Source organism: Cydia pomonella, chromosome 3 (genome assembly GCF_033807575.1).
Source record: "Cydia pomonella isolate Wapato2018A chromosome 3, ilCydPomo1, whole genome shotgun sequence".
NCBI lineage: Eukaryota > Metazoa > Arthropoda > Insecta > Lepidoptera > Tortricidae > Cydia > Cydia pomonella.
Genome location: NC_084705.1, coordinates 12,619,853 through 12,644,287, shown reverse-complemented (window position 1 = coordinate 12,644,287; position 24,435 = coordinate 12,619,853). Strand labels below are relative to the sequence as shown.

At 34.1% G+C, this 24,435-nt stretch overlaps 1 protein-coding gene across 1 annotated transcript; it reads left to right on the top strand.

Moving 5' to 3' along the window:
- Positions 1-740: 740 nt before the first annotated feature.
- LOC133516073 (protogenin-like) lies at positions 741-24,266 on the top strand. The gene is made up of 15 exons (XM_061848786.1): positions 741-1,366; positions 12,378-12,570; positions 13,088-13,191; positions 13,288-13,441; positions 13,636-13,840; positions 14,198-14,381; positions 14,712-15,160; positions 15,345-15,636; positions 17,126-17,241; positions 19,307-19,518; positions 20,540-20,694; positions 21,951-22,082; positions 22,239-22,393; positions 22,526-22,954; positions 23,214-24,266. The coding sequence occupies exons 1-15, from the start codon at positions 1,258-1,260 to the stop codon at positions 23,232-23,234; spliced, it is 2,910 nt and encodes a 969-aa protein (XP_061704770.1). The 5' UTR covers positions 741-1,257; the 3' UTR covers positions 23,235-24,266.
- Positions 24,267-24,435: the final 169 nt, after the last annotated feature.

Below are 24,435 nucleotides of genomic sequence, written 5' to 3'. Positions count from 1 at the left end.
TAGGGATGCGCGTGCGCCGGGAGGGGTGACCGGTTTGAAATTAGAACGTTTTTTATTCGTTATTTGGCCTTTGTCGGCGCCCGCCCGGTGTGCATGCGCTAACTCGACAAATGCGTCGAATAAGCCGTATATTATTTCATTTCCTTTTTCTGATTCTCTACCTATTGAATTTAAGGGTTACTTTTTTTGGTGCTGTTTTCTATTCACATTGAATAGACATTTTGACATAGCGTTTAGAATTAATTTGTGGTATACAAAACATTCTGCTCATTATCATATTCGATCTGCTCCTCATGTAGGATATGAATATGAAATTAATTTTCTTGTACTGCATCCCACTGATGTTGAAATGCAAGAAATATAGTGTAATAAACCTATTACTTATTAATTATATAAATAGAGAGTTAAAATATTTTAACACGTTCGCTGCCAATGTTTTCGTAGCGCTACGCTTGTAGCCGATCCCAGCGTGTTCCCGCTTTATAGAGGAAAGCGACTACCGAAAGAGAACTTGCCAAGCGGGTGTTAATAACTCTATGTGTTAATAACGAACACTAAATTAAACAATTTATTAGAAGTTTCCTTAAAGAGTATAAAGACACAAGTTTGAAAATATGTATAATTATTTTTAATTTATCTACCTTCTTCAGTCAAATGAAGTTACATAATAAGGAAATCTCACGATTTCCTTTCGTATCTATCTAATAGTCCGACTCGAACTTTAAGATACGTCTAATATTAGGTCTAGATACGGTATGGATCGGATATATCAGTGTCAAAAGTGACGTTACTTCAAACAAAAAAGTTCAATTCAGCCCGTATAAATCTATAAGGTCATCCCTATCTCAGTAGTATGAGGGAGCCCAATATCGATTCTTTAAGCCATTTCCCACGAATTAATGAATTTGTTTTCCTTCTGATGAGTGGAATTAGTTCATGAAAAACCATCGGCTGGCGCCTTTGTATCCCCCCATTTAGGAGAGAGTAAACAGAGATGGGATGGCCGAACTAGGGAGGGAGGCCGATAGTACGGCGCAAGACTTGTAACTGGCTGGTCGCGTCAACGACTGATCGCCGCGTTCGAACGCGATGCCGCGTCTGTTTACCGAACTTTTCAAATTTGAAATTGGAATCCTATTGGAATAAAAAGTAACTATTAATGCAGTAACTATGCGAGTGAGAAAAGTGTTACTAGTGTAATAATAAACATGTAAATTTAATCGATGGTATGAAAATTAAGTGTAATTCAGTGGCAGTATGGTGGATGTTGGTGCTAATGAGTGCGATAACACTATAAATGGAAGAAACCAATTCGTGTTCTTTGTACTTGTGCATTTGCTTTTGATTGGACTGAACGGAACCAATGGTAAATATTTTTTTATTTGGATTTTGATTTATTATTTTGGTGACGCTAAGAAATATGGGTTTACATTAAAAGTTTGCTTAGGTTGAGCTCGAGAAACAAAGAGTTGGTAGTTTATGGAGTAAAGTTTCAAGAAACCGCTTCGTTTATGTTAGAGCCGACGGAGTGAGGCGGTGCTGGTGCCGTTTTTGTTGAAACCTTTAAATGGAGTTTTAAAACGTTTCACGCATCAGGGCTAGCATTCTCTACAACCATGGAGAAAAAGTTAAGCTAGGCTGTGTTTTTTTTTTAAACTAAGTTAATATTAAGGGTATCGTAATACAATGGTCGCATAAGACACCGATATTTTTATTAAGCAAGCTTTATAGATAGGTAATCAATAAATATTCTTTGTATTGTTTATTAATTCATTTCCGATTACCTTATATTACTCGTATAGTCTAAGTTACCGCTACAAATTTCTGCACCCATCAGTTTATTTAATACATTTGAAATGAACAATGTTATTTGTTGTTTGTTGGTAGGCAAAATCTAGCTGCAAAAACGTTATCTTTTTTAGTTAGGCATTAAATAATAATAAATAATAATAATAATTTAGCCTATATACGTCCCACTGCTGGGCACAGGCCTCCTCTCATGCGCGAGAGGGCTGGGGCTATAGTCCCCACGCTAGCCCAATGCGGATTGGGAACTTCACATACACCTTTGAACTTCTTCGCAGATGTATGCAGGTTTCCTCACGATGTTTTCCTTCACCGAAAAGCTAGTGGTAAATATCAGATGATATTTCGTACATAAGTTCCGAACATAATAGATAGGCATTAACGTACCTAATATTTTTTTATGAAACGCCTTTTTTGTGATTATTTTCCTGGGAAATGTTATAAATGTGTAATAAAATATTCTAAAAAAAGAAGTAGGGGAAAAGTACCTAACAATATTTAGTTATTTTAAATTTGCGGTCATAGTTTTAACCGTAAGTATCGATGACCGGATGGTCGTATGACTCGTATGTATATTAGGGTGGAGTGAAAAAAGCATTTTCTTTAATTTTGTTCATTTCAACATTCTAAATTGACATTGAGGGTTGAAATTTTGGAACACTAGAACGAAAATTTAAATTCAAATTGACAATATATACATTGTTCAGATTGTATTTTATTTCTTATACAACGAAATGCAATATTACATATATATAGTTATTGATATCAATAAAAATACGAAAGATTATCAAAAATAGATGTTTTTAATAAAGTATGGAAATTTTGCACTTTTAGTTGTAAAGAAAAAAAATCGTTTAGTATCTCGAACTATCTGTCCGGCATGACATTAACATGTCAATTTAGTAAAGGGTAACTTACTCAAAGTGAGAATATTCCTGGTATTGCTACCAGTAATATTACCCCCGATCGGTAACATTGAGAAACTTTGAAAAAAAAATATATTAGAATTGTATACGTTTTTTTCGTGTTAAATACTTAAATAAATAATAATGCTATTATTTACATAAAACAGTCAAGGATTCTCTGATAGAGTAAATTCCCAATGTTACCGGTAATATTCCCAGGTATTTTTCCAAAGTTACCTACTGGAAATAATAATTAAAATAATGTTTAACTGTTTAAAATAAAATAAAATATGCGTATACATCAGTTTAATGTGTGAAAGTTAAGTGTGAAAATATGACAATCAACATTTTATATAACAATGATCACAGTTTAATAAAAAAATATAAATTAAATTATTCAAATATAAAATAAGCTTTCTACATTTTTATATAAGAATAAAGGTACATATTTAGTGGTGTCCGACAGAACCATGTTTTTTTTGCTGAAACCGAAACCGAAGGTTCGGTTTTGGTTCTAGTTTCGGCCGAATCCGAAACTTTTATAGACGTATTAAAATTGCGGTATAAAATATCAATGGACTATTGGGCCGTATTTTTGCGTAGATGGTACAAACCGTATTTTTGCGTAGATGGTACAAACTAAAACAAGTTTAACAAAAAAACGTTAAGTAAAATGTACTCGTATTCTAAGAAAAATCATAAATAATATGTTCAAATTATCGAAGTCAAACGTGAACCAAATAATAAAAACATTTAGAGAGCATCGTAGGCCTGAAGATGTTTCAAAATTGAGGCACAGAAGCGGCCCGACTAATCCACAAACCGAAGTATTGTCATGCAGCTGTTACAATTGAAAAATTACCTATCGGTTCGCGAAATTCATAAGAAAGCAGGCGTTAACGTAGGCACAGTTTAAAATACTTTAATTGTTGACCCACTTACGGTTTAAGCTAATTTGACTGTCAATACTAACGCTATGACATCTCCAATGTAAAGTAAACCCTAACCTAAATGGTTCAACGATTAAAGTCTATGACCGTACATAACTTGTTGTACTAAGAAAATAACTTCTGAGCCTTATTTTATCTAATATAAATCATGAGTTTCGTATGTTACCATCTTTTGGGAATGTTACCGGTAACATTCACACACTATGTTAATAAACTTACAATGAATTGTGTAAAAATATTTTCCATTATGTCAATATCCAGGGAGGAAAAAGGGGACTACGTTTGCATGATCCGTCGTCCCCTATACTCTTAAGAGCAATTCCTAGCTGAGCAACTTTTCAAATCTCGAATTTTTGAAGCTATGTTTCTGTCGCGCTGCGGTGGGCGGGAGCGGGAGCTATCTAAGTGTGAGTGCGCGCACACAGATGCGAGACGTGAGCGCTCACTCATTGCGCGCCGTTCCGTTGACATTGCCGGCGAGCCGGCCGGAATTCATCCTGCGCTGCTCGATGCAAGTTGTTTTTGATGTTAGCACATAATATTGTTTTTAATTATTATATTATACTGTATCTATTAATTACTATTTAGATAAAGACTGCAAAAAAGAATGATGTCCTTGCTTCGGTCGTCGTACCTATCCGTGACAATATTTAAATATTTACGCCTAATTTAAAAAAGCTACTCATAGAAAAAGCTTATTACACTATTGACGAATTCCTCACAGGGAACAACCAACATGTAGACTGATTTTTTCATTTGTAATTGCATTTGTACCTATTTGTAACGATATAAATTAATACTGTACCACAATTATATAATATGATATACTTTCTTGTTAATTTTTTCCATGTCTACAAGTATATGACTTTTTTTTGATTAAAGAAGTACTTACTTAAATATATTATTATTATATGTGAAATGGGTTTACCTGAAAACGTAAATACTTATAAAATGTAATTTTTAGTAATGTAATTACTTTTAAATAAAACTAATGTATTTTTTTGCTACTTGACATGTAAAATATTATTTTTTACCAATAAATGCTATCTATCTATCTATCTAATAAGTTGGGTGTGATCATGGTGTGTTGTGAAATTTTGTAAGTAGGTATGGTTAACCTACAATCTAAATAGTAGTAGTAGTACGATGGGGCTAAACTTGTGCCGTCTTATTGAAGAACGTATCGCAATGACAATCTGGGTAAGGTATGTTGGGTTAATGCCGGACAATTTTGGGACCAAAAGAGAACTCGCTAATTTTATTTTCTAGATCGTGTCAGATTCTTGAAGTACGGAGCAAATCGTTAAATAATAACCGTAAATTCGGCCTGAATTTTGGTAATCTTCAATATATAAAGGTTTTAGTTTTGTACATGTGTAAAGATGAGACATACTTTTTTTTAAGGTAACGAGTGTTTTGCCATCAGGGGATAACATCGGATGGTGAATAAAAGTTGCTTTTAATGGAAAGAGAATAAAGTATCACAAAGAAATAGGTCCGGTGTTTAGCCTTCTCCTACGTATATAAATTGCAGCCAACAATACAAACTTAAAAGTTGTCATCGAATGTTCTATTTTTCGTTTTTTTGTATCCGATCTTAACCCTGATACAAAAATTTGGTAAAATTGGGGCTCTCAAACTTTGATACTTTTGTCATAAGGCAATTTGATAAGTAAACAATGTGCTAACAATTGCGATTTTGACGGTAAAATATGGCAATTATATATATAGTTGATATACAATCTTTTTTTGGATAAAATGTAAGGATCATATGCAAAAAGTAAAGTCAATATATAGGAAAAGAGAGCCCTCTTGAAGCATTTTAAGGAAACTAATTTCGAAGTGCTATCTCTATTTTGTATCCGAAACTAACTATATGCGTGCGTTCACATCTACATATGCATCCGTATGTGTAGGTACTTTCGTACTACATAATATTACGTCTACTTCGGCGGTGTACATGTTATTTTTTGTTTGATTTCTTGTAACTTTCATAGTTTTTCTGTTTACAAGATATTAAACAAAATACTAACTTGTAAACCGCCCAAGTAGATCTAATATTAGGTGGAAAAGTTTTAAAAAGAATGGAATAAAAAAAAACATACTTTATAGTAATGCAAGAATATGTTTATTGCTTTCAATTTTGTATACAAGATAGTAATAGACTAGGTGTTGTAAGTACTTCAGCTTCTGATTTTGTTTGGAATTAATCTTTTTTTACCTATGTTCATCTTTATGTACAAAGCTGCATTAGCTTCGTCTTCTGTGACTTGTGTCTCAGTCTGACCTAGAACTCTTTCATGTGCTCATAACTGACTTGGCTAGTTCTCAACTGAGCGTTTCTTCTTTGACTTTAATATCCAACTGGACGTGAATTCGAGATATTCCGGAGGTAAAGTAAGGACAGATATAGTGTATGTTAGGATAATTCCTGGTAATTTCGTCTCGCTCTCTAGCTCCGTAAACAATTTGCTCCAGATATTCTTTAAAATAAACACATGAGTAATGATGTCGTTATTCGGTTTCTTCTTGTACTAATGAATTTCAGGCATAGGGTGTATGTCTTGTCTACACACGTACTTCCATAGATACACTCTATCTCGTCTTACTTCGAGAATCAGATTGCATAAACTTATCAGAGTTTCATCGGACTTGTTTGTCGTAAACAAAATTAAAATAATCACCGCTTGTTTTTATCTGATGATGATGATGGTATTTTCTTCTTATCTTCGAAAATATCTAAACCTCTCTGCATTGTCTTGGATACTGTAAATTTTTCAAACCTCCAGGTTTTGTAACGTTGGAACTATTGGGTTTATAATTTCTCTATTTCAATATGACTCGTGTTTAATGCTTGCTCCGACTTTACTATGCTCTGCACTTTAAAATTAATAGAGGAATAATAAGTTAATATCAATCATATCTGTTTAATTTTTTTTTGACAGTAAACAACAGTTGCTAGGTAACAACATTATGAATAAAGATAAGTCTTGCTCTTGACATACGAGGTATATGTAACCTTCTTAATGTTGTATTCATGCCTTTAAATTTTATCAATCTTATAGTGATATCTGGTGATGTAGTTTGCATAATCGGAAGTCAGCTTTACGCAAAAGTATGCTATCGGATCCCATTAATAGAAGTCACCGCCATCTTTACTAATGTTAACTACATTTCTAAGTGTCGCCCCCCTGATCGTATGTAACTATTACTTAATTCCTTTTTGAACGTTAAAAAAAAATTTAAACTATTAAAACTTTTAGGTCCTGTATTTTTAATCATTTCCATATAGTATTTAAATATTCATTTTATTGCGAAAAATTGCTTATTTGCTATCTATTTTACTAGATTTTGTTATAAAATTCAACATGTATAATCATCCCTATACAATACAAATACTCTTTATTTAATTAACAGAAACATAAAATTGAAAGTTTGACAATCACTGCTGTTTTTTAAATGGGTAAAGATCGTATTGTTTCTTTCCGATCTTTACCTGGAAGGGTCAAAATCAAATATCGGTCTACAGCAATCCTAGGTCTGTTTTTGATTGGATTGTTTTATAAATAAACATCTAAAACGAAATTATACATTAACACAATTACAAAAACAAACACATTTTCATCACAATACACAAAATAAATTACAGGGCGAAGATCGGATACACGAAATTTACCTTGCTCTATGTGATTGCGCATAGCACAAGCCCGACATCCCTGAGCGGCGGAGGGACACTGGCAGTCGAGGCAATGAAATGGCGCCTTACACAATGTTGCCAACATTAAAAAATAAAGCCAAATTAGGGAGAAATGAATTTGCTACGTTCTTCACCCACATCCGGTATTATCCCAACATACCGTAATCGTTGAACCGCCGCATTTCAAAATGGCCCTTATGCTAGCCGTAATGTAAATTTGCTATCTAGTGGTTTACTCGTGACGCACAAGTGTGAGCAATGCACGACAATAAAATTGTTAATGGGTATTTATGATGTTTTAATCAAAATAAGCAGGTTGTACCTATTATCCTACTTAGCTTTATTTACAGGCCTTTAAATAGTAAACATTACTAAACATAAGCACTACATGGCCTGCAATGTAAAAAAATACAAAAAAACGGTTTGAAGTGACAGGCCATGACGGGTACATTTTAGAATAGAATAGAATATAAATCTTTATTGCGAAACCATGGTACATAATAGTTGTTACATTAAAAACTGTGAAAACACATGGCACCCTTTTCTTAGAACTACGTGGTATTTTGGTTATATTAGGGCGATCGACTGTTGGTTGTTGGTATATTTTTTCTCATTTTAACCATTAACATGTTATGCCCATCACTATTCCTTCTGTGTACGTATATTTAGAAACTGTCTCCGCCTCCAATTCGTGCGATAAGGACAACTGCAGCTCGGACTGAAATTCACACGCAAAAAACTCAAAAATCGAGGTTTCGCTCTCGACTGTTTCCTCCTCCAAAACGCAATCAATCTTTATGAAATTTTGGAAACTGCAAGAGGAAGAAATAATCTATGCCGCTATGTTTTGATTTTTTGAATATTTTTTGTCATATTTGTATACTGAGCCTTTTTTTACAGCCAATTCAATTGAGCTGTTTTTGCGATTTTCGAGGCGCTGTATCTTTCTTCAAAATAAAATAATCCAAAAAAGCAAAACATAGCGGCACAGATATTGATGATATTGATCTTATTTGAAAAAATCACTGCTCTAGGTTAAAAATCCAGGGAGGAATCAGTCGAGAGCGTTTGTATGGAAAAATCGCAACTAGGAATTCCTCTTAATCATCAGACTACCAGACATCGAATTGATGTAAGCACGTAAGCGATTTTAATTTATTCCGATTATGTTCCAAATAGGCCTCACAAAAATGTGACACGTAAGGTAGTGAAAGGTGTTAGTTAAATAAGTAAATAAATAATGCAAATTTAAAAACAATATCACAAATGAATCATCAAAGCAACACGTAATAAGGTCTGCTTCACTATTAATTCATGCTAAAAGCAACACATCTAACTAAACTAGACAGTTCTTATGGATGAAACTTTTGAAACTACGTATAATTTTTGGTGTAGTCTTGAGGTAACTTTTTCGTCTTTCGCTAAAAATTGAATAAATAGATTACCAGCATTAAAGGTTTTAATTTTACGATTATTTTACATTTTTAAAGTAAGGTTGACAAAATATAAAGAGAGCCGATCTCTCGAACAAGTTTGAACAAGATCGACTCACTTTATATTTCGTCAACTTTACCTACAATAAAAACTTTTTAATCCAATGACTTTAATGTTATCAATATGCATACCTAATATACATGTATTTAACCAATGCGTACTAGGCTACTAGTTTTTTATTCGGATTTCCACAACAACAGTAGCCGTTTCATTTTTACCAATTTAACGCAAGCGTTAACACTAATTAAAACGAACGTTAAATAATAAAAAAACACCATTGTGTTGTTAACGCACACTACGAAACTACATTTTGTTAATTGGTTCATGGTACTTTAATTATGAACCGAATGCGGCAACTGTCTAATGGAAACAACCTAAACGATGTTCAACATGGATCTATTTCCAATTGAAGTTATGACTAACATTTACATTTCATTGATGTTGTATGGTAGTACCGTGCTACCTCACCAGTAGGTATTAATTATTTACTTAATTATAAAAAGTAGGTAGGTATATCCCTTATTCCTCGATATGTACCTAAATAGGTACATAAATAAAAAGCAAATGCTTTTTATTACCTAACCAGTGTTCAACATCGATCTCTTTCTACTTGTAGGTGTTACTACAGATGCGTAGTGAGTAAATACTGAGTACCTAAATTTTTAAGTAAGTTTTTAATCTGTTACACTCGGCGTTTGGCTTAGTGGATTTAAGTATTTACTCACTACGCATCTGTAAATTGAAATGCTCCATCTATGCTGTGGTAAAACAGGCATTAAAATTAACACAACAAAACAATTGAATTATAACATCAGTAATCACGGGTATAAATATTAGCACGAGCGGTTTAATAACAACTTTGCCCCCTTGTAAAAATAAATAACTATTGAAGCAATATTTTGAGAAAAGTAAATAAGTTTTGAAATATTTTTTTTTAAATCCGAAATGTAGTCCGAATTATTAATAAGTGCCTGCCATAAGTCGTTTTACATCCCAAAGTGAACTTTCCTGTTGCATTTTTTGTAACATAACATTAACACATATGTTTCCCCGATAAGGAGTCGGCGTCATTTTAACAAATCGACCGTAGTCAAAGACACGTGTGGACATTCTTTACGAAGTTTTTTTAAATAATCTTGGTATGGGATTTATTAAGTGTTGTAAAGTAATTTGCGGCCATCTGCGACGAAGAATCTTTGAAACCCATTAAACATACTAACTTTAGTAGGAATCATATTGTTGCGTTGTGTATTTTGCGTCGCATTGTCGCATAAGTTACAAATTTTATTCTAAGTTTAATAGACCATGTTATATCACTATACGTAGACGACTGCTAAATTTTACGAGCACCAGGTATATTTGGTTAAGTTTTTAGTGTTCTTTACGAAGCTCGTAAAATAGGTAACTTATAGAAAATACAGTTGGATTTATTTTCCCAAGTAAGAAATAACCCTGCCAAACTACGTATTAGGTATATGGTTTATAAATAACTTTGCCGCTATAATGCAATGCCGTAATCAAACAAATGGAAGCAGATCAATGGTGTATTATTTATATGATAGGTATTTAGGAATGGGAATTCGTGAGGAAACTGAACTTATTGCAATAAGGCCTAATTTACCCTCTGAGTTGGAAGGTCAAATGGCAGTCGCTTTCTCAAAAACTAGTGCCTATGCTAATTCTTGGTGTTAGTTGCCAAGCGGACCTCTGGTTCCCAGAGCCGTGGCAAAAAAGCTGGGATAATGCAAGGAAGTTGATGATTTAAGAATGAGAATTCTCGGACTACTGTGTGTATTTAATTAACTAGGCTGTAGTTGGTCAAAATTCGTCACAAACGAAACATTTTAATATTACTATTACCCAGGACAGTCTTACACTAACTTTGAGAATATGCAAAGTTTAATCAATCAATTATTTATTTATTTAATATCTAATAATATTATTAATGTTCATATGAATTAATACATAATTTTCATTTTAAGTGTTTTGTGATGTGTATAAGTAGATAGGTGCTTTGCATGGACACATTATAGATTAATTCATTCATATAGTGGATATGAAATGATGCCTATAGGTGTACGAACAGTAGTAGGTACTGTATATAAAATTATTTCAAGTACATAATTAACTGATATTTCGTGTGTTGGCTCTGTTTTAAATTTCATAAATAGTGAAGAGTTTATTACAAATGGTACCTAATTTGGTGGGTTTCTAGGTAGCGTCAATGGTACCAATTTACAAGTGTTAATGCTATAATTATTATAAAAAATATAGGTATTTAAAAATCCCATATTTATGTCCCTACATAAAACTTCGCAATCAGGCGTATCCTCGTATATTATACAAAAGACAAACACGTCAAGATAGCAGCATTGTAAGGGTTATCAGTGACACTGACAAGTATTAATAAAGGAACTACCGCGCTTCGAGGGTCAGAAAAAATAAATCACAAGTTATTACAATACACCTGGCGTTATCTGTGCTTAATCTAAATGCGGCGTCAAAGCGGCATTCGAGATAGGTTTGTCCGTGGGAGGTTATGAAGACATCCAAGTATATGTTGTGGCTTAGAGCGATTTACTTAAGTCGAAAATAAAAGTACCTAACAAAATATACAGGATGTTCTTATTATCACTGACCAAAATCTGAGGGGTGAATATGTAGTTCATACTAAACAACTTTTAGTATGGGAGTTATGGGACCAAGCCCGAAATCGCGAAAAAAAATCAGGACCTCCTGAACCTAACTAAATGTTGCACAGAGACATCTTGCACTTAAACAAGGAATGTTTCTCAGAATATCACTTATTGGAATCCACGTTGTCGAGTTTTGTGACCTTTCGAACGAATGCCATAATGTTCGAACAATAGGGTCATCTCCAAATACATGACCGTCATCCGCGAGATAACATCAACTAAAAGGAGAAGTTAGGGCTATGCGTAGGCCTTTTGTATTCAAACTTAACTATAACATGATGTTACCGTCGTAAAACTAAATCCGAACATGTTACCCCACTTTTATCTTCTTTTTCTTTCGAATGTCGATGTTTTGATTTTGACTTTACTTAATATATTTTATATTGGTTTTGAGGCGTTTTTCTACTTTACATTCAATGCAGGATTTTGAATGAGCTTTATTGGATGCTTTCTACCTCATTTTCGTGTAAATTATAAAAATATTATATGTTTGTAACAGTTTTCTTTAAAGTAGCTAAATTTAATTCTTAAGTATTTTTAAGTTTTTATTTATGATTTAGATTTATTTCTAAAATTATCATTTTTTAATTCAGTTTATAAGATCTTTACATTTTTTTTTTGTTTCTTTTCCTTCATAGTTTCTCTTACCCCACCTTATGTTTTCAAACGTTTCATTACTGTTTTATTCACATTATATTTATTTGAAATAATCTATTAGCTATAAAACTTCTGAAGTTCTTACGATAAAATTTAAATAAAATCTGTATACAATAACCATATAATCTTTTTAAACAATAAAATCTTTAACCTCTTTATCATTTCTTCCTAGCTCAAAACCGTGCACCCCGCATCAAGGAGCACCCTTCAAACACGGTCTCGGGCCGCAGCGAGCCCGCTACGCTAAGATGCGTGGTGGAAGGAAGACCCAAACCTGTAGTCCAGTGGTTCAAAGATGGCACCCCTCTACCGCCGGCTGAAGATGGCCATAGAGTACTATTGGAAGACGGGCTACTATTTCTAAGGTACCAAAGATTTTTATTATTAGAAATGCATGTAATGTATAAACACACAATTGACCCATTTTCCATTGGTCTTGTGTATTTTAGTTATGGTCTTGTCCGTTTTCAAAATCAGTGGATGAACTTATATATTTTCTGTAATGACCCGTTCTAAATAATTTCTTGTAAGCAATAATTTCTTGTATTTGCAAGTCATTGTGTCTGTCCTACTCAAATGAGCGATATAACCTAATTATAAGTAAAGTACTAGTCTCTTGTAAGTGGAAGGAAACTTTGACGTTGTTGTTGAACTAAGTAAACTTTGTAAATTAATACGCATCTGTTTGTTTGGTTTGGGTCAATACAATTAGAGAATGTACAAATAACTTACCTTTCGACAAAAACTCCCCTTATTACTAGTCCCCTCCCTGTACAAATACTTGTTCCTTATATTTGTTTTATACTTTGTTACATTTTTATCGTAAACTGTAGGTAGTACTTTTCTAATAAATTATACAGGTCAGATATATTTCCTTCTTAGAGTAAATCGAGGCAAGAAGGAAAGCGATGAGGGGGTGTATTGGTGCGTGGCACGGAACCTGGCAGGCGAGGCTGTCAGTCGCAATGCCTCTCTCAACGTTGCTGGTAAGTAAAACTTTAACGCTTCGTCTCGTAGGTTTGATATTGAATGAAGAACATTTTTTAATTAGGCAGGATTCTAAAAAGAAGGTATTTTTTCAGTGATTCGTGACGACTTTCGAGTGGAACCTAGAGACGTGCACGTAGCAGCCGGCGAGCCAGCGGTCCTGGAATGTTCTCCCCCTAAAGGAGTTCCAGAGCCATCTGTGCATTGGCTGAAAGATGGGAATTTATATGACGTGGAAGTCAACGGAAGGTATTTATTAAATGCTACTTGATATGCGATTCTAATGCGGCTGTGTAACGTGCTTTGAAAAATTGTGCATGAGTAAATTAATTATCATAAAAATGTATAACCGTGACTCAGCAAGAAGATTTATTTTGTAAGTTGGATACGATTTAGTCGGTATATGTAATAAAGTTGATTTATTTTTTTTATCATTTTTTTAGGGTGACCGTAACGGAAAGTGGTAATTTAAAAATATTAGAAACCCTGCCAACCGACAGCGGGCTGTACAGATGTGTGGCGTCCAACATAGCCGGCGAAAGGCAATCGAGACATGCAGCATTAATAGTTTTAAGGAGACCTCACTTTGTAGTTAAGCCAAGTAATATTACAGCTCTAATTGGGCAGACTGTCGAATTTACTTGCCAGGTAAAAATCCGTTTATTGCTTTCAATTTCAATCAATATCATGTTAATGTTTTAATTTTGACTTTTGTCGTCAACCCATAGGTACATAGTACACCCTTTGCTTAGTGTGATCAGGGTGTTCAGTATGTAATGTATCAAAATATTTATTTAAATTAGATATGTTTAAGAGAAATTTAAATTTATACTTTTCATAAATTTTATCGTAACGTACTATCAAAGTACCTAAATGCTTTGCTTAGTTTGATTAGGGCGTTTAGTATGTAATGTATCAAAACATTTATCTAAATTAAATATGTATAAGAGAAATATAAATTTATATTTTGCATTAATTAAATCGTAATGTACTATTTCTTTTCAGAGTTTCGACTCGAATGTTAAAATATCATGGGTGAAAGAAGATGGCATCTTACCCGCTCATGCGACTGTAACGCGCGGGATGTTGCGTTTGGAACACGTGTCGGCAACAGACATGGGCACTTACTCGTGCCGGGCCGACAGCCATGCCGGCTCCAGCATCGCTAGTGCTACACTAACCGTTTACAGTAAGCATTGTGTTCCTGAGTTAGCTGGGGTGTCGGAAATTATTATCAACTACCAAACGTTCTTTTTTCATCAAATACAACCTATCTAATTTTACATTTCGATGTCAAAAGATGCTTATACCTATATAATTGTATTATGTCCCAATTTACTTTAAAGAGCTTGCGGTTACCTATGTCGTAAAACCTTTAGAAGATATTTGCAAGTATTTAGGACACCATTCACTTCCTTGATCAAATGCGTGTGCACTTATACGTCTCGACCCTGTCTATTTCAAATTTTATTGCATCATTAAATGTCTAGAGCTATTTTAATCCGGCCGTCTGTTTTAGCGCTACCCCACTTCACACAGATACCGTCCAATCTTACCGCATGGGAAGGCGATGTGGTGTCCATTCCTTGCGAGGCTAAAGGATTGCCCACACCAACGACGTTTTGGATATTGGAAGGAAACCAAGATTCTTTATTATTTCCTGAATGCATGAAAAGCAACTCGAGTTTGCTATACTTAGATGGAGCGAAAGCTGAACACAGTGGCAGAGTTATTTGCACGGCTGTCAATTCTGCTGGTAGCACTATGCAGGAAGCATATCTCACCGTATTGAGAAAAGGACATAACGAATTGAAATCTGAAGAAGACGAAATTAAGGATGATTTTCATCGAGGCACTCATATGACGCAATATGAACTAGTGCAAGCGAGGAAATTTCTGCAACAGAATGTCTTGGTATTGAAAAGATTAGAAACGGTATCTTCAAGTTCACTTAAAGTCGTTTGGGACGTAAGTGTCAATAACTTTTATGAAGAATTAATTAAAGGGTAATCTTAAAAACTCATTTTAATTGTTTTTTTACGGATTATGAAACCAGTATGATTTAAACATGAATTCTAAAACCTTGATAAGTAAATAAGCACTAATTTTCAAGCTAAGCTATTATAATAACTGACTTGTCTTTATTTTTCAGGTTTTAACCGACTACAACGAGTATTTAGAGGGAGTTAAAATTTGGTATAACAGCACTTCCTTAAATTGGCGTAACGCTACTGATGATGAATTCATAGTATTAAACACGTCTTTTCCACAGTCCATGATATGTTCAAATGGTACTCTAACAGATGTTGACAACAGCGGATCGTCAAGCTACATCCTCTCTGGACTTTTACCTTATACGCAGTACGATGTGTTCTTGTTGCCATTCTATAAGAATTTATTGGGAAAACCTTCGAACATAATGCCTGGATACACCGATGAAGATGGTAATTTCCGTTTTAAAACTATTACAAACGTTTTAAGCACCTAACTTGACTTGAGAAAATGCCAAAAGGTGGTTAACAAAACACTACATTATTAATAGGTTGCAATGTTACAGAAGAAATGTTTATTTTAAACGGGTGTGTAATGCTTATTATAGTTATAAAAAATATTATATGGTATAATGTAATTTTTATTATACGTTTCTTTTCTTCTACTGTGATTTCATCTAAACTGTCAGTGATATAATGCCTATTGTAATATAATTTTTAAGAATAATATAGACATCTTTTATAATGACTTTTGTTATATTATATTTTTGTATAACGTTATATTTTATATAATTTTATCAAGTATAAATACATATTATATTGTAAAACATATTTTGTCATATTTAATTTAATGATAATGTAAAGTTTTACATATTTTTTATAGGTAACAAGTGTACTACTTGCCGTATAACTAAGTACAGATTATCATCCCACCTAACCCAACCTAACCTATTCTTTCAAGGTTTTTGATTATGCGGGGGCCGCAGTCCAAACCTAACCTAAACCACATTTTTGCGAAGTTTTTTATTCTACGGGGGGTCTAAGTCCTAACATAACCTAACCCTCCTTTTGCTAGGTAGTTGGGTCCAAATTAATTGCGTTGTCTTGTTTCTGAATAGTCTGTCACGCTTGTATCTATGTTTTCTATCAAATAAAAGTTGAGTCCTATTTGTATGTCTATCTATAGATAGAAAATCTGTAGATTATATTTTACATGAAAAATTATAAAAACTACATTCAAAGGCTTTATCCGTCACCTTTTTTGGGGACAAAAAACAAGAAAACGAAAAGAATTCTGACCCCGTTTTCGTTCGTGCGGAGTCGCAGTTCCAACCTAACCTAACCCATTTATGTCATGCACTCATTATGCCACACAAATAATTATGTGATGTCACTTCTTAGAACAAATAATATGCTTTAGAGTATGTAATAATTATGGAAAAGTATATTAGACGAAGTGTAAATATACCTTATGACCATTATACCAATAATAACATTATGTTTGCCATTAATTAAGTATTACGTTAGTATGCCATTTATTACGTTATTCAAAATAACGATATATCAAACTACAATATATGAAAAGTAATTATAAAAAATGTAGTGCACCCATTTTATAAAGATACCAGATTTTGTATAAGGCTACATGTTTAACTATCACTAAATTTAACTGTTCGATCGTGACATTGCAGATTATTACAAAAGCCAAACCACTTTCTGTCGCTATTTCCAGTCAAATATCTTGTCCTGTTTTTTAGAACACTGCAATGTACCTTAATTTACAAAGTAAAATTATATTTGTTACTATTATTTCATGTTACTTCTAACAGAGATTATAATTATTACGACAAACTTTCCAGTAATGCATTTAGCGCTGATACAAAGATAAATTATTCTATATTTCAATAGAGTTACGGTAATTGACCGGTAATTACCGTTTTAGTGCCGTCGGCTGCTCCTCAGGCGGTGACGGCGGGAGTCATAAACGCGACTTCGGCGTGGATTCGGTGGGAGCCACCACCTGCGGCAACCTGGAACGGACAACTCACTGGCTACCTGGTAAACACTGTCTTTATTTCAATTATTTAGAATAGACTAGATAGCCGGTTAGACTAGGAATTTTTAATCAATTCGATTACAGTGGAAGCTTACTCGTCGGTAGACTATTAAATGTTTTTTTGGCTTCAAGATTGATGATTAATTAATTTTATAAGTCGACGGTTTAGGAAATATGTGCCACTTTACAACTCATTATGGTTATGAAAGATTTTAAAGCGTGTCTCACAATTTGATAGCTTTTGACAAATATGGTAATTTCATTTTAATGTAAGCAAGATAAAGTGAAGTAATGACTTCTTTTCTTTATGGTCTTTCTAACCGAATAGGGCATGTTAACGTAATTATAAAGCAAACCTACATCATAAATAGTCATTTATTTATGCAGCATGTACTTAAATACTATATTTTAAGTGGTACAGTACCTATACCTACCCACTATACATACTGTACATAGGACTTCTCAAACACCCTAACCCGCTGAGCCGTGTACTGCCCAACCAACAGTATAATCATTTATTATCAAGCACCTTCACTTACCGACACCAATCGTTTGATCATTTTGATTGAGCAATTACCAATAAATCAACTATCGGAAATAATCAATCTAACTTTATAACAACGTTAAATTTGGCGGAAGTGTAATCGTTGACCTCTTATTGTGATTTTACTGATTATTTATTTATTGAAATATTTTTAGTGTGTTTGCATAATCGCCACTTTGTAAAAAAATATAACCATAACTCTGTATCTTTAGGTATTCATATATAAAAGTAAACAAAATCTACCCTCAAATGGCTCCTTAAGCCAGTTAAGGGTAGATGAAAATATTACATGATCAAATTATACAAGTTAAAGTCAGGTCGTTCAGTGACAGATCCAGGCAGTTTTGTATTTGGTTGGTTAACCAATAAATGTTATAACTACCCGAAAATGAACAAATAGTTAACATTGATGTCAACTAATATCATACTTTTATTCAACACAATTAGCTACCAAGCAAGCTCATAATTGATCTAGCGGAACAAAGATCTCCGTTTCAGCTATCATTTTTTTTTGTATATCCTAATGTTTATTTGATGTTCGATTTTGTGAGCAGATTCGATAAAAATGTAGAACTCAGTGTTCGCGAGGTCTACAGCTCACAGAACCACTTACTATTAGTCATTTAGTCATTTACCCCCTTATTCATAAACGTCTACTAAAGTTACGAAGCCGCTAATAATCGTTTGTCCCTTTCCGACGTATTGGTATGATGGAAAGGGACAAACGATTATTAGCGGCTTCGTAACTTTAGTAGACGTTTATGAATAAGGGAGTAAGTCATTTATTCAATAATGCATTGTCATGTACCTACATAATCAGGTGCTACATTTCATATAGCCAGTTCATGACATCCTGTAAGGGCACATAATAGTACAGTTTTATTGTATTACTGCTAGTCTACATATTATAATTAAGGTAACATAATAAAATTAACGTATCAGTAGTTTATAGGTAAAAAACTTAAGTTAGTCACCTGTTGTATGTAGTTGTGACGTGCTGACGTGTTCGAATAGACAATACATGTTTAAAAGACACACACAAACAAAACAAATGTCTATTCGAACACGTCACAACTACATACAACAGGTGAATTACTTAAGTTTTTTACCTATAGTAACCTATTAGTGAGTCTCATAAAATAATTTTGTAACTTTAACAAAAGTAACGTTAACAATGCACCGTTACAATAATGCTGATTGAATTAACTTGTCAAAGTATTATAATAAGTATTTATTTAATGAATGTCAATGAATATTAAAGTGATGGCAGCAATATTAATATTATATGTCAAATTAAAAGTTTAAAATCCTACACTAATTCGGTGTCATATTTTAGCTAACGGAGTAGTATTACGTAACTACTGTAAAGAAACATTTGAACATTACCATTCCAGTATTTTCCGCAAGCAGCGCGGAGCCTGTTTTTTTAAAACCGATCGCGGCACTCATATAAAACAATAGAAACGCCACCTGAAGTAGATCTTAAAGGTTAATAGACATCAAGATACAAATTTTTTAAACAGATTGAAATCCGGGTCGGCGGGGCTGCTGGAGGTCGGGTGGTAGGTCAAATGTCGTTAGGCGCGCGCACGCGAGCGGCTGCGGCCAGCTCCTTGCGCCCAGGCGGGCGCTACAGTGCGCGCGCCGCTGCCGTCACACGTCGCGGCCACGGGCCTTTCAGTGCGCCCGCGCATCTTCACATGCTGCCCACACATACCCAGAGACAATACGTGCAGTAAGTACTACTACAACTACAAAGTTATAATTAAAACCAGATATATGACTAGTTACTGTCGCTAGCCCTCGTTCCAAACCTCAACTTTATGTTTAGGCATTACACGTGGTGGCGAGTGAACTAGAAGAGTAAACGCGCCGCGTACTTACGCCGCCGCGTGTAATCTGGACCCAGTTTTATTGTTATAAGGTCTTGACTTAAACCAAGGTATATTATTTGTTTAGATGTTTTCGAATTTCGATATAAGCAAGGTCAAAAAGGTCTTAATCCAAAACATAAAATGTCTTGTACTAGATTTTGGGTCAAGATTTACTTTCTTGTTGATGCAATAACAAATAATTGAAAAAAAAAAATGGTTTACTATTCAATATGTATACCTTGACTCAAGTAACAAAAAGAGTAATATTTTTTTTGTCACAAGACTTCCAATCTGGAATTTAGAGAATTTAACATTCTTGAACCGTTAGTGAGATTAACTCAGTCCAAGATACCTATATATCTTCAATCAAGAAATAGATATCAGTTGAGACATATCTGGTCCTACTTTTCTGTACCTACACATTCGATTGAAATAAAAAAAAAAACGCATTTAATCGATTTGCAAGACCGAAGTGATCCCATAAGAGCTCCGCCAACAAAGTTTTGTACGGAGCTCTAAAAATTTACACATTAACCTCAGCTCAAGTACCTAAACAACAAAAACATTAGTTTTACTTTTTATCTCGCCACGATGAGATTAATACGGTTACCCAGTTTGTTCTCAAGTGGTTTATCAAGTGGTAACATACGTAAAGTTCACAGGAAGGGCCCTGTGAATTGCTTTTACTATATTACGATGAGTCAAGAGCTTAAGTTTTACGCGTAGTTTAATCATAAACTACACCACATCCTCATGTTGCTTTTACGAGAGCCATAAAAACTCGATAGTGATGCCTTTTGTCCGCAAATTGTCCGAAAGTTCGAGTTCAACTAGTTTATTCAATATCCATACAAGTATTATACAGCTTTTTGTTATTTTCAGAACTGAGCCACCAAAAGGTTCGAATATATCGACGATCTTCCATGAGACTTGGATTATCGCACTTGGACTAATTCTGTCTTCTGTTATTGTGATTGGTGTATTCAGCGTGTATTATATCAGGCGACGCAACGGAATCCAAAGAAAGAAGTCTGCTGGTAAGCTACTAGTAACTAATTAATTCATTGACATATAAAGGCACTGAAATAATTACCTTATGTCATTTATTATTCACTTTATTTCATTAAAGTCTCCACAAAAACATCATATATTTGCAATGCAATTGCAAGTTGCGTTGCAACTTCACATTCCCCTTAGAAGTAGGTAATTGTGATAAGTCAAATAGGGCAGACCAAGGAGAGTTGAAACAAATTTTACTTTGTCGGTCATAACTCTTTCTTATTAGAAGCTAGATTTATGAAATTGGTATCATCTGATTGCAAATTTCGTAACCTATAACCACCCAGAACCGAAATACCATAGTGTACTAAGAACTATTGAAACATACAAAACAAATGTTTTAAATAGTTCTTAGTATCGATAGTAGCATATCAATCCAGTCTGTTTCAACTCTCCTAATAACGAGGTAACTTGAAACAGGTACTGAGGTAATTGACACATATAGGTATAAATTATGAATTGCAACAATAAATAGAAAACTAGTGTCAGTGACATATTTTTACCGGTAACCGCAGGTCAATTTAGAATGTTGATGTTCAATTTAGTCTCTTAGCTGATTGTAATTAAAAAAATTAAAATATGCTACATGATTAACAATTTTTTTTCGAATAAACTAATTGTTAGTTAAGAGTGGTATATCCTGTCCGATTTCAAAATCCAGTTCGCCATACACTTACAATGGCGTACTTGATCTTAGAAAAACGGACGGACTATAACAAAAATGCTAAAATAAAATTTAAAAATATTTCCACGGGATACGAACAGCCTATGGCAAACACAAACAAAAAAAATAGTTTACAAAACATGGACTTACCTTGATAGTTCCACATATATGATAAAAAGCACTGCTAGATTGCTTCAAACATTTGTCGAAATAATGCCAAAACTGTTAAAGAAAAAATTTCGAGAAACATACTTTGATCATTATTGTAGTTCAAACCACTGTAAAACCTCATCTGAGGCCTAAACCATGTATGATGAAGTTGGTTAGAATGAAAATAAAGCATTTTTTTCTTGGGACTTTATACTTCTAGCGTCTATAGTTTGTGAGATATGGACGCTGTGTCAACTTATCTTTGTGTTAACCTACTTACCTCAGTCTCCCTATATCTCTGTCTAAGGCTCCACGTACTCTTTCGTTTTATACCCGTATCGTGGGAGCGCTTTACCGATCCGGCGCCGCCTAACTTGTTGATATCAACAGCAATAATTTAAACATTGAACCCAATTGTAGGTCAATCGATTGTCACGGCTCAACAGTGTCTATTGAATAAAGATACGATCTGGCTCCGGGATCGCGCGGTATTCGCTCCTTCAAATGACCCGACGTTAGAAGTTAGCAGTTGTCATCAGAGTCTTTTGCATAGTAAGTATACTAAAATTGATATTCTACCTTATATGGAATTTGTTGCTTAATATCTTACAGTGAAATCTGCACTAGATACTTATCATTTCCATTTACAACAAAAAGTGTGTCCTAGATTCCTTGCGACATTTAATCACGTTGGATTATCTATTACAGCGGGACAATCGAGCAACATACTCAACGTAGAGCCTGAATACTGTTTACCGCAGAACTCCATTCAGGGCTTAGACGCGTCAAGTGTGGACAGACTGCGACGTGGGCCCCCCGAACCGTACGCGTCCAGCGCTATTTACACCGAACTCAATTTCAAGGTATGCACCGATAAGCATTGTGGGAACTCACATGTTGACTCAGATAAGATTACACACTCGATTTGTTACTATGTGAATCCAATACTTGGAATTAAATTTAACTGCACTAACGATAAATATCGTTTTCCACAGGACAATAACGACATCGGAGACCTGAGGAATTGCTCAGAAAGGCGATCTCATAACAATAGCATTGTTAGATCGTGCAACGGGAGCATTCAGTATTCCAACGGGGAGTGCTCTACTTGTTGCCATAGTACTTCTAGTAGATCAACGAAAGATTACAGAGAACCTAGGCATGATGTTCATAATGATGTAAATGTATTGGAGGATGATTGTGCGTCTTGCAATACTAATCGGTCTGGATCAAGAAGCAGACAGGACAAAAGTAAAGTGTGTCCAGCTACCGATTTAGAATACGACTACCCGCAGTGGCACTGGTTAGGGAGGGAGAACAGTTTCAAAATCCCCATTCAGACAGGCAGACATTCAAATGTGGCGCGCTCGGAACAAGGCTGTCAAATAAACCTGTGTGACATACTGCCGCCGCCACCATATGAGGTAAATTGAATATATTTATGACAACCCTTGGTGACAGTAAAGCAACTTAACGATCAAAAGCCGATTACAGTTATTCACTTACTATATTTTGTACCACTTTGTATACACTTGCCTGTGATAATCTCATTGTACGCTTTCATCTTAAAATGTTTGTAGTGATTTGTTTCCTCAATCCATACTAAAGATTTGTTCTGAAGTAAATAATATCTATGCAACTCTATTTGGTATGTATATAATATATTTTTATTTTCTTTTGCAGAGTCCAGAAAACAACAAATAAACTAAATTGCACGTTGAACCGAAGAATCATTATTTTTTTGTGGTATTTAAATCAATATTTATTTTTGAAATGACTAGGTCCAGATTTTTAAAATCTTTTTCCGTTAAAAAGTTGAGCAATAAAAATACATGACGTTTCCATTTGTACAAAAAATAAACTTTACAATCTTTTTCAATAAAATTTTACTTGTAGAATTTATTAAAATACGAATTTTGTAATCGTTAAGTAGGTTTTTAGCCTGTTAATATACGTAGCTGTATTACATAGCTCAAATTCCCATTGAATAAACTATCACTGTAAAGGTTACATTCGAATGGTCACTGCATCAGCGTTGCTGTTGCACCGTTTTTCCATTTGATTGGACGATCAAATCGCGACAAAAACGCAAAAATTTCAGTATTAAGTAGTAAAATCGCCCGCGTCAACGCTCGAACAGCAACCATGATGCAGTCGCAACTCAAATGTCACGTTAAACCTTAGACAACACAACAAAAAATATTTAGAGAAAAAGGCGCCAAATAGTGGTGTAGAACAATTGTAGTGTTTGTACCTTTTAACGAATGTTTACCTAATACAAGTAATGCCTACTTATACTCCTAATTCCTACCTACGTTCTAGTCAACAGTTAAGACTAGCCTTACCGTATATACAATTCTAAAAACAATAGGTACTGTACTTTTCTAAACAACATTTTTATAATCTAGCCTAAACACACTCGAGGTTGTTTCATAAATATCTGTAAAGTAGATTTAGCCACGCATTTCACTGCCATATTAGATTCATTTAGTAATACAATTCGTAGCTTAAAAATATTTGACTGTGATATTTATATATAAATTCGTGTTGTAGTGTAATATGTAATCATAGTGTAAGTAACTTTAGAACTTTCCAATAATTCAAAATTTTAACCAGTATTAGAATACAATGCACCTAAAAATGCTGTTTAAGAATCATTTTGAACTGTAATCTCAATATTTTTAAATCCCGTTGTGTTTTAGAGCAGACACTCAAAATATAGCAAATTAATGTATACAGTTTTTAGTTTTATTACTATTTTACTACCTCCTTGCAGTGTACTATGAACCCGAAGAAACTCATTCCTTATTCAAGTCTTTCAAGGAACCTGGCTATAAAAATAATATTTTTTCGTATAAGGTTTGCGTGTCCGAGTTTACAGTATCAGCGGCATAAACTGATGTAA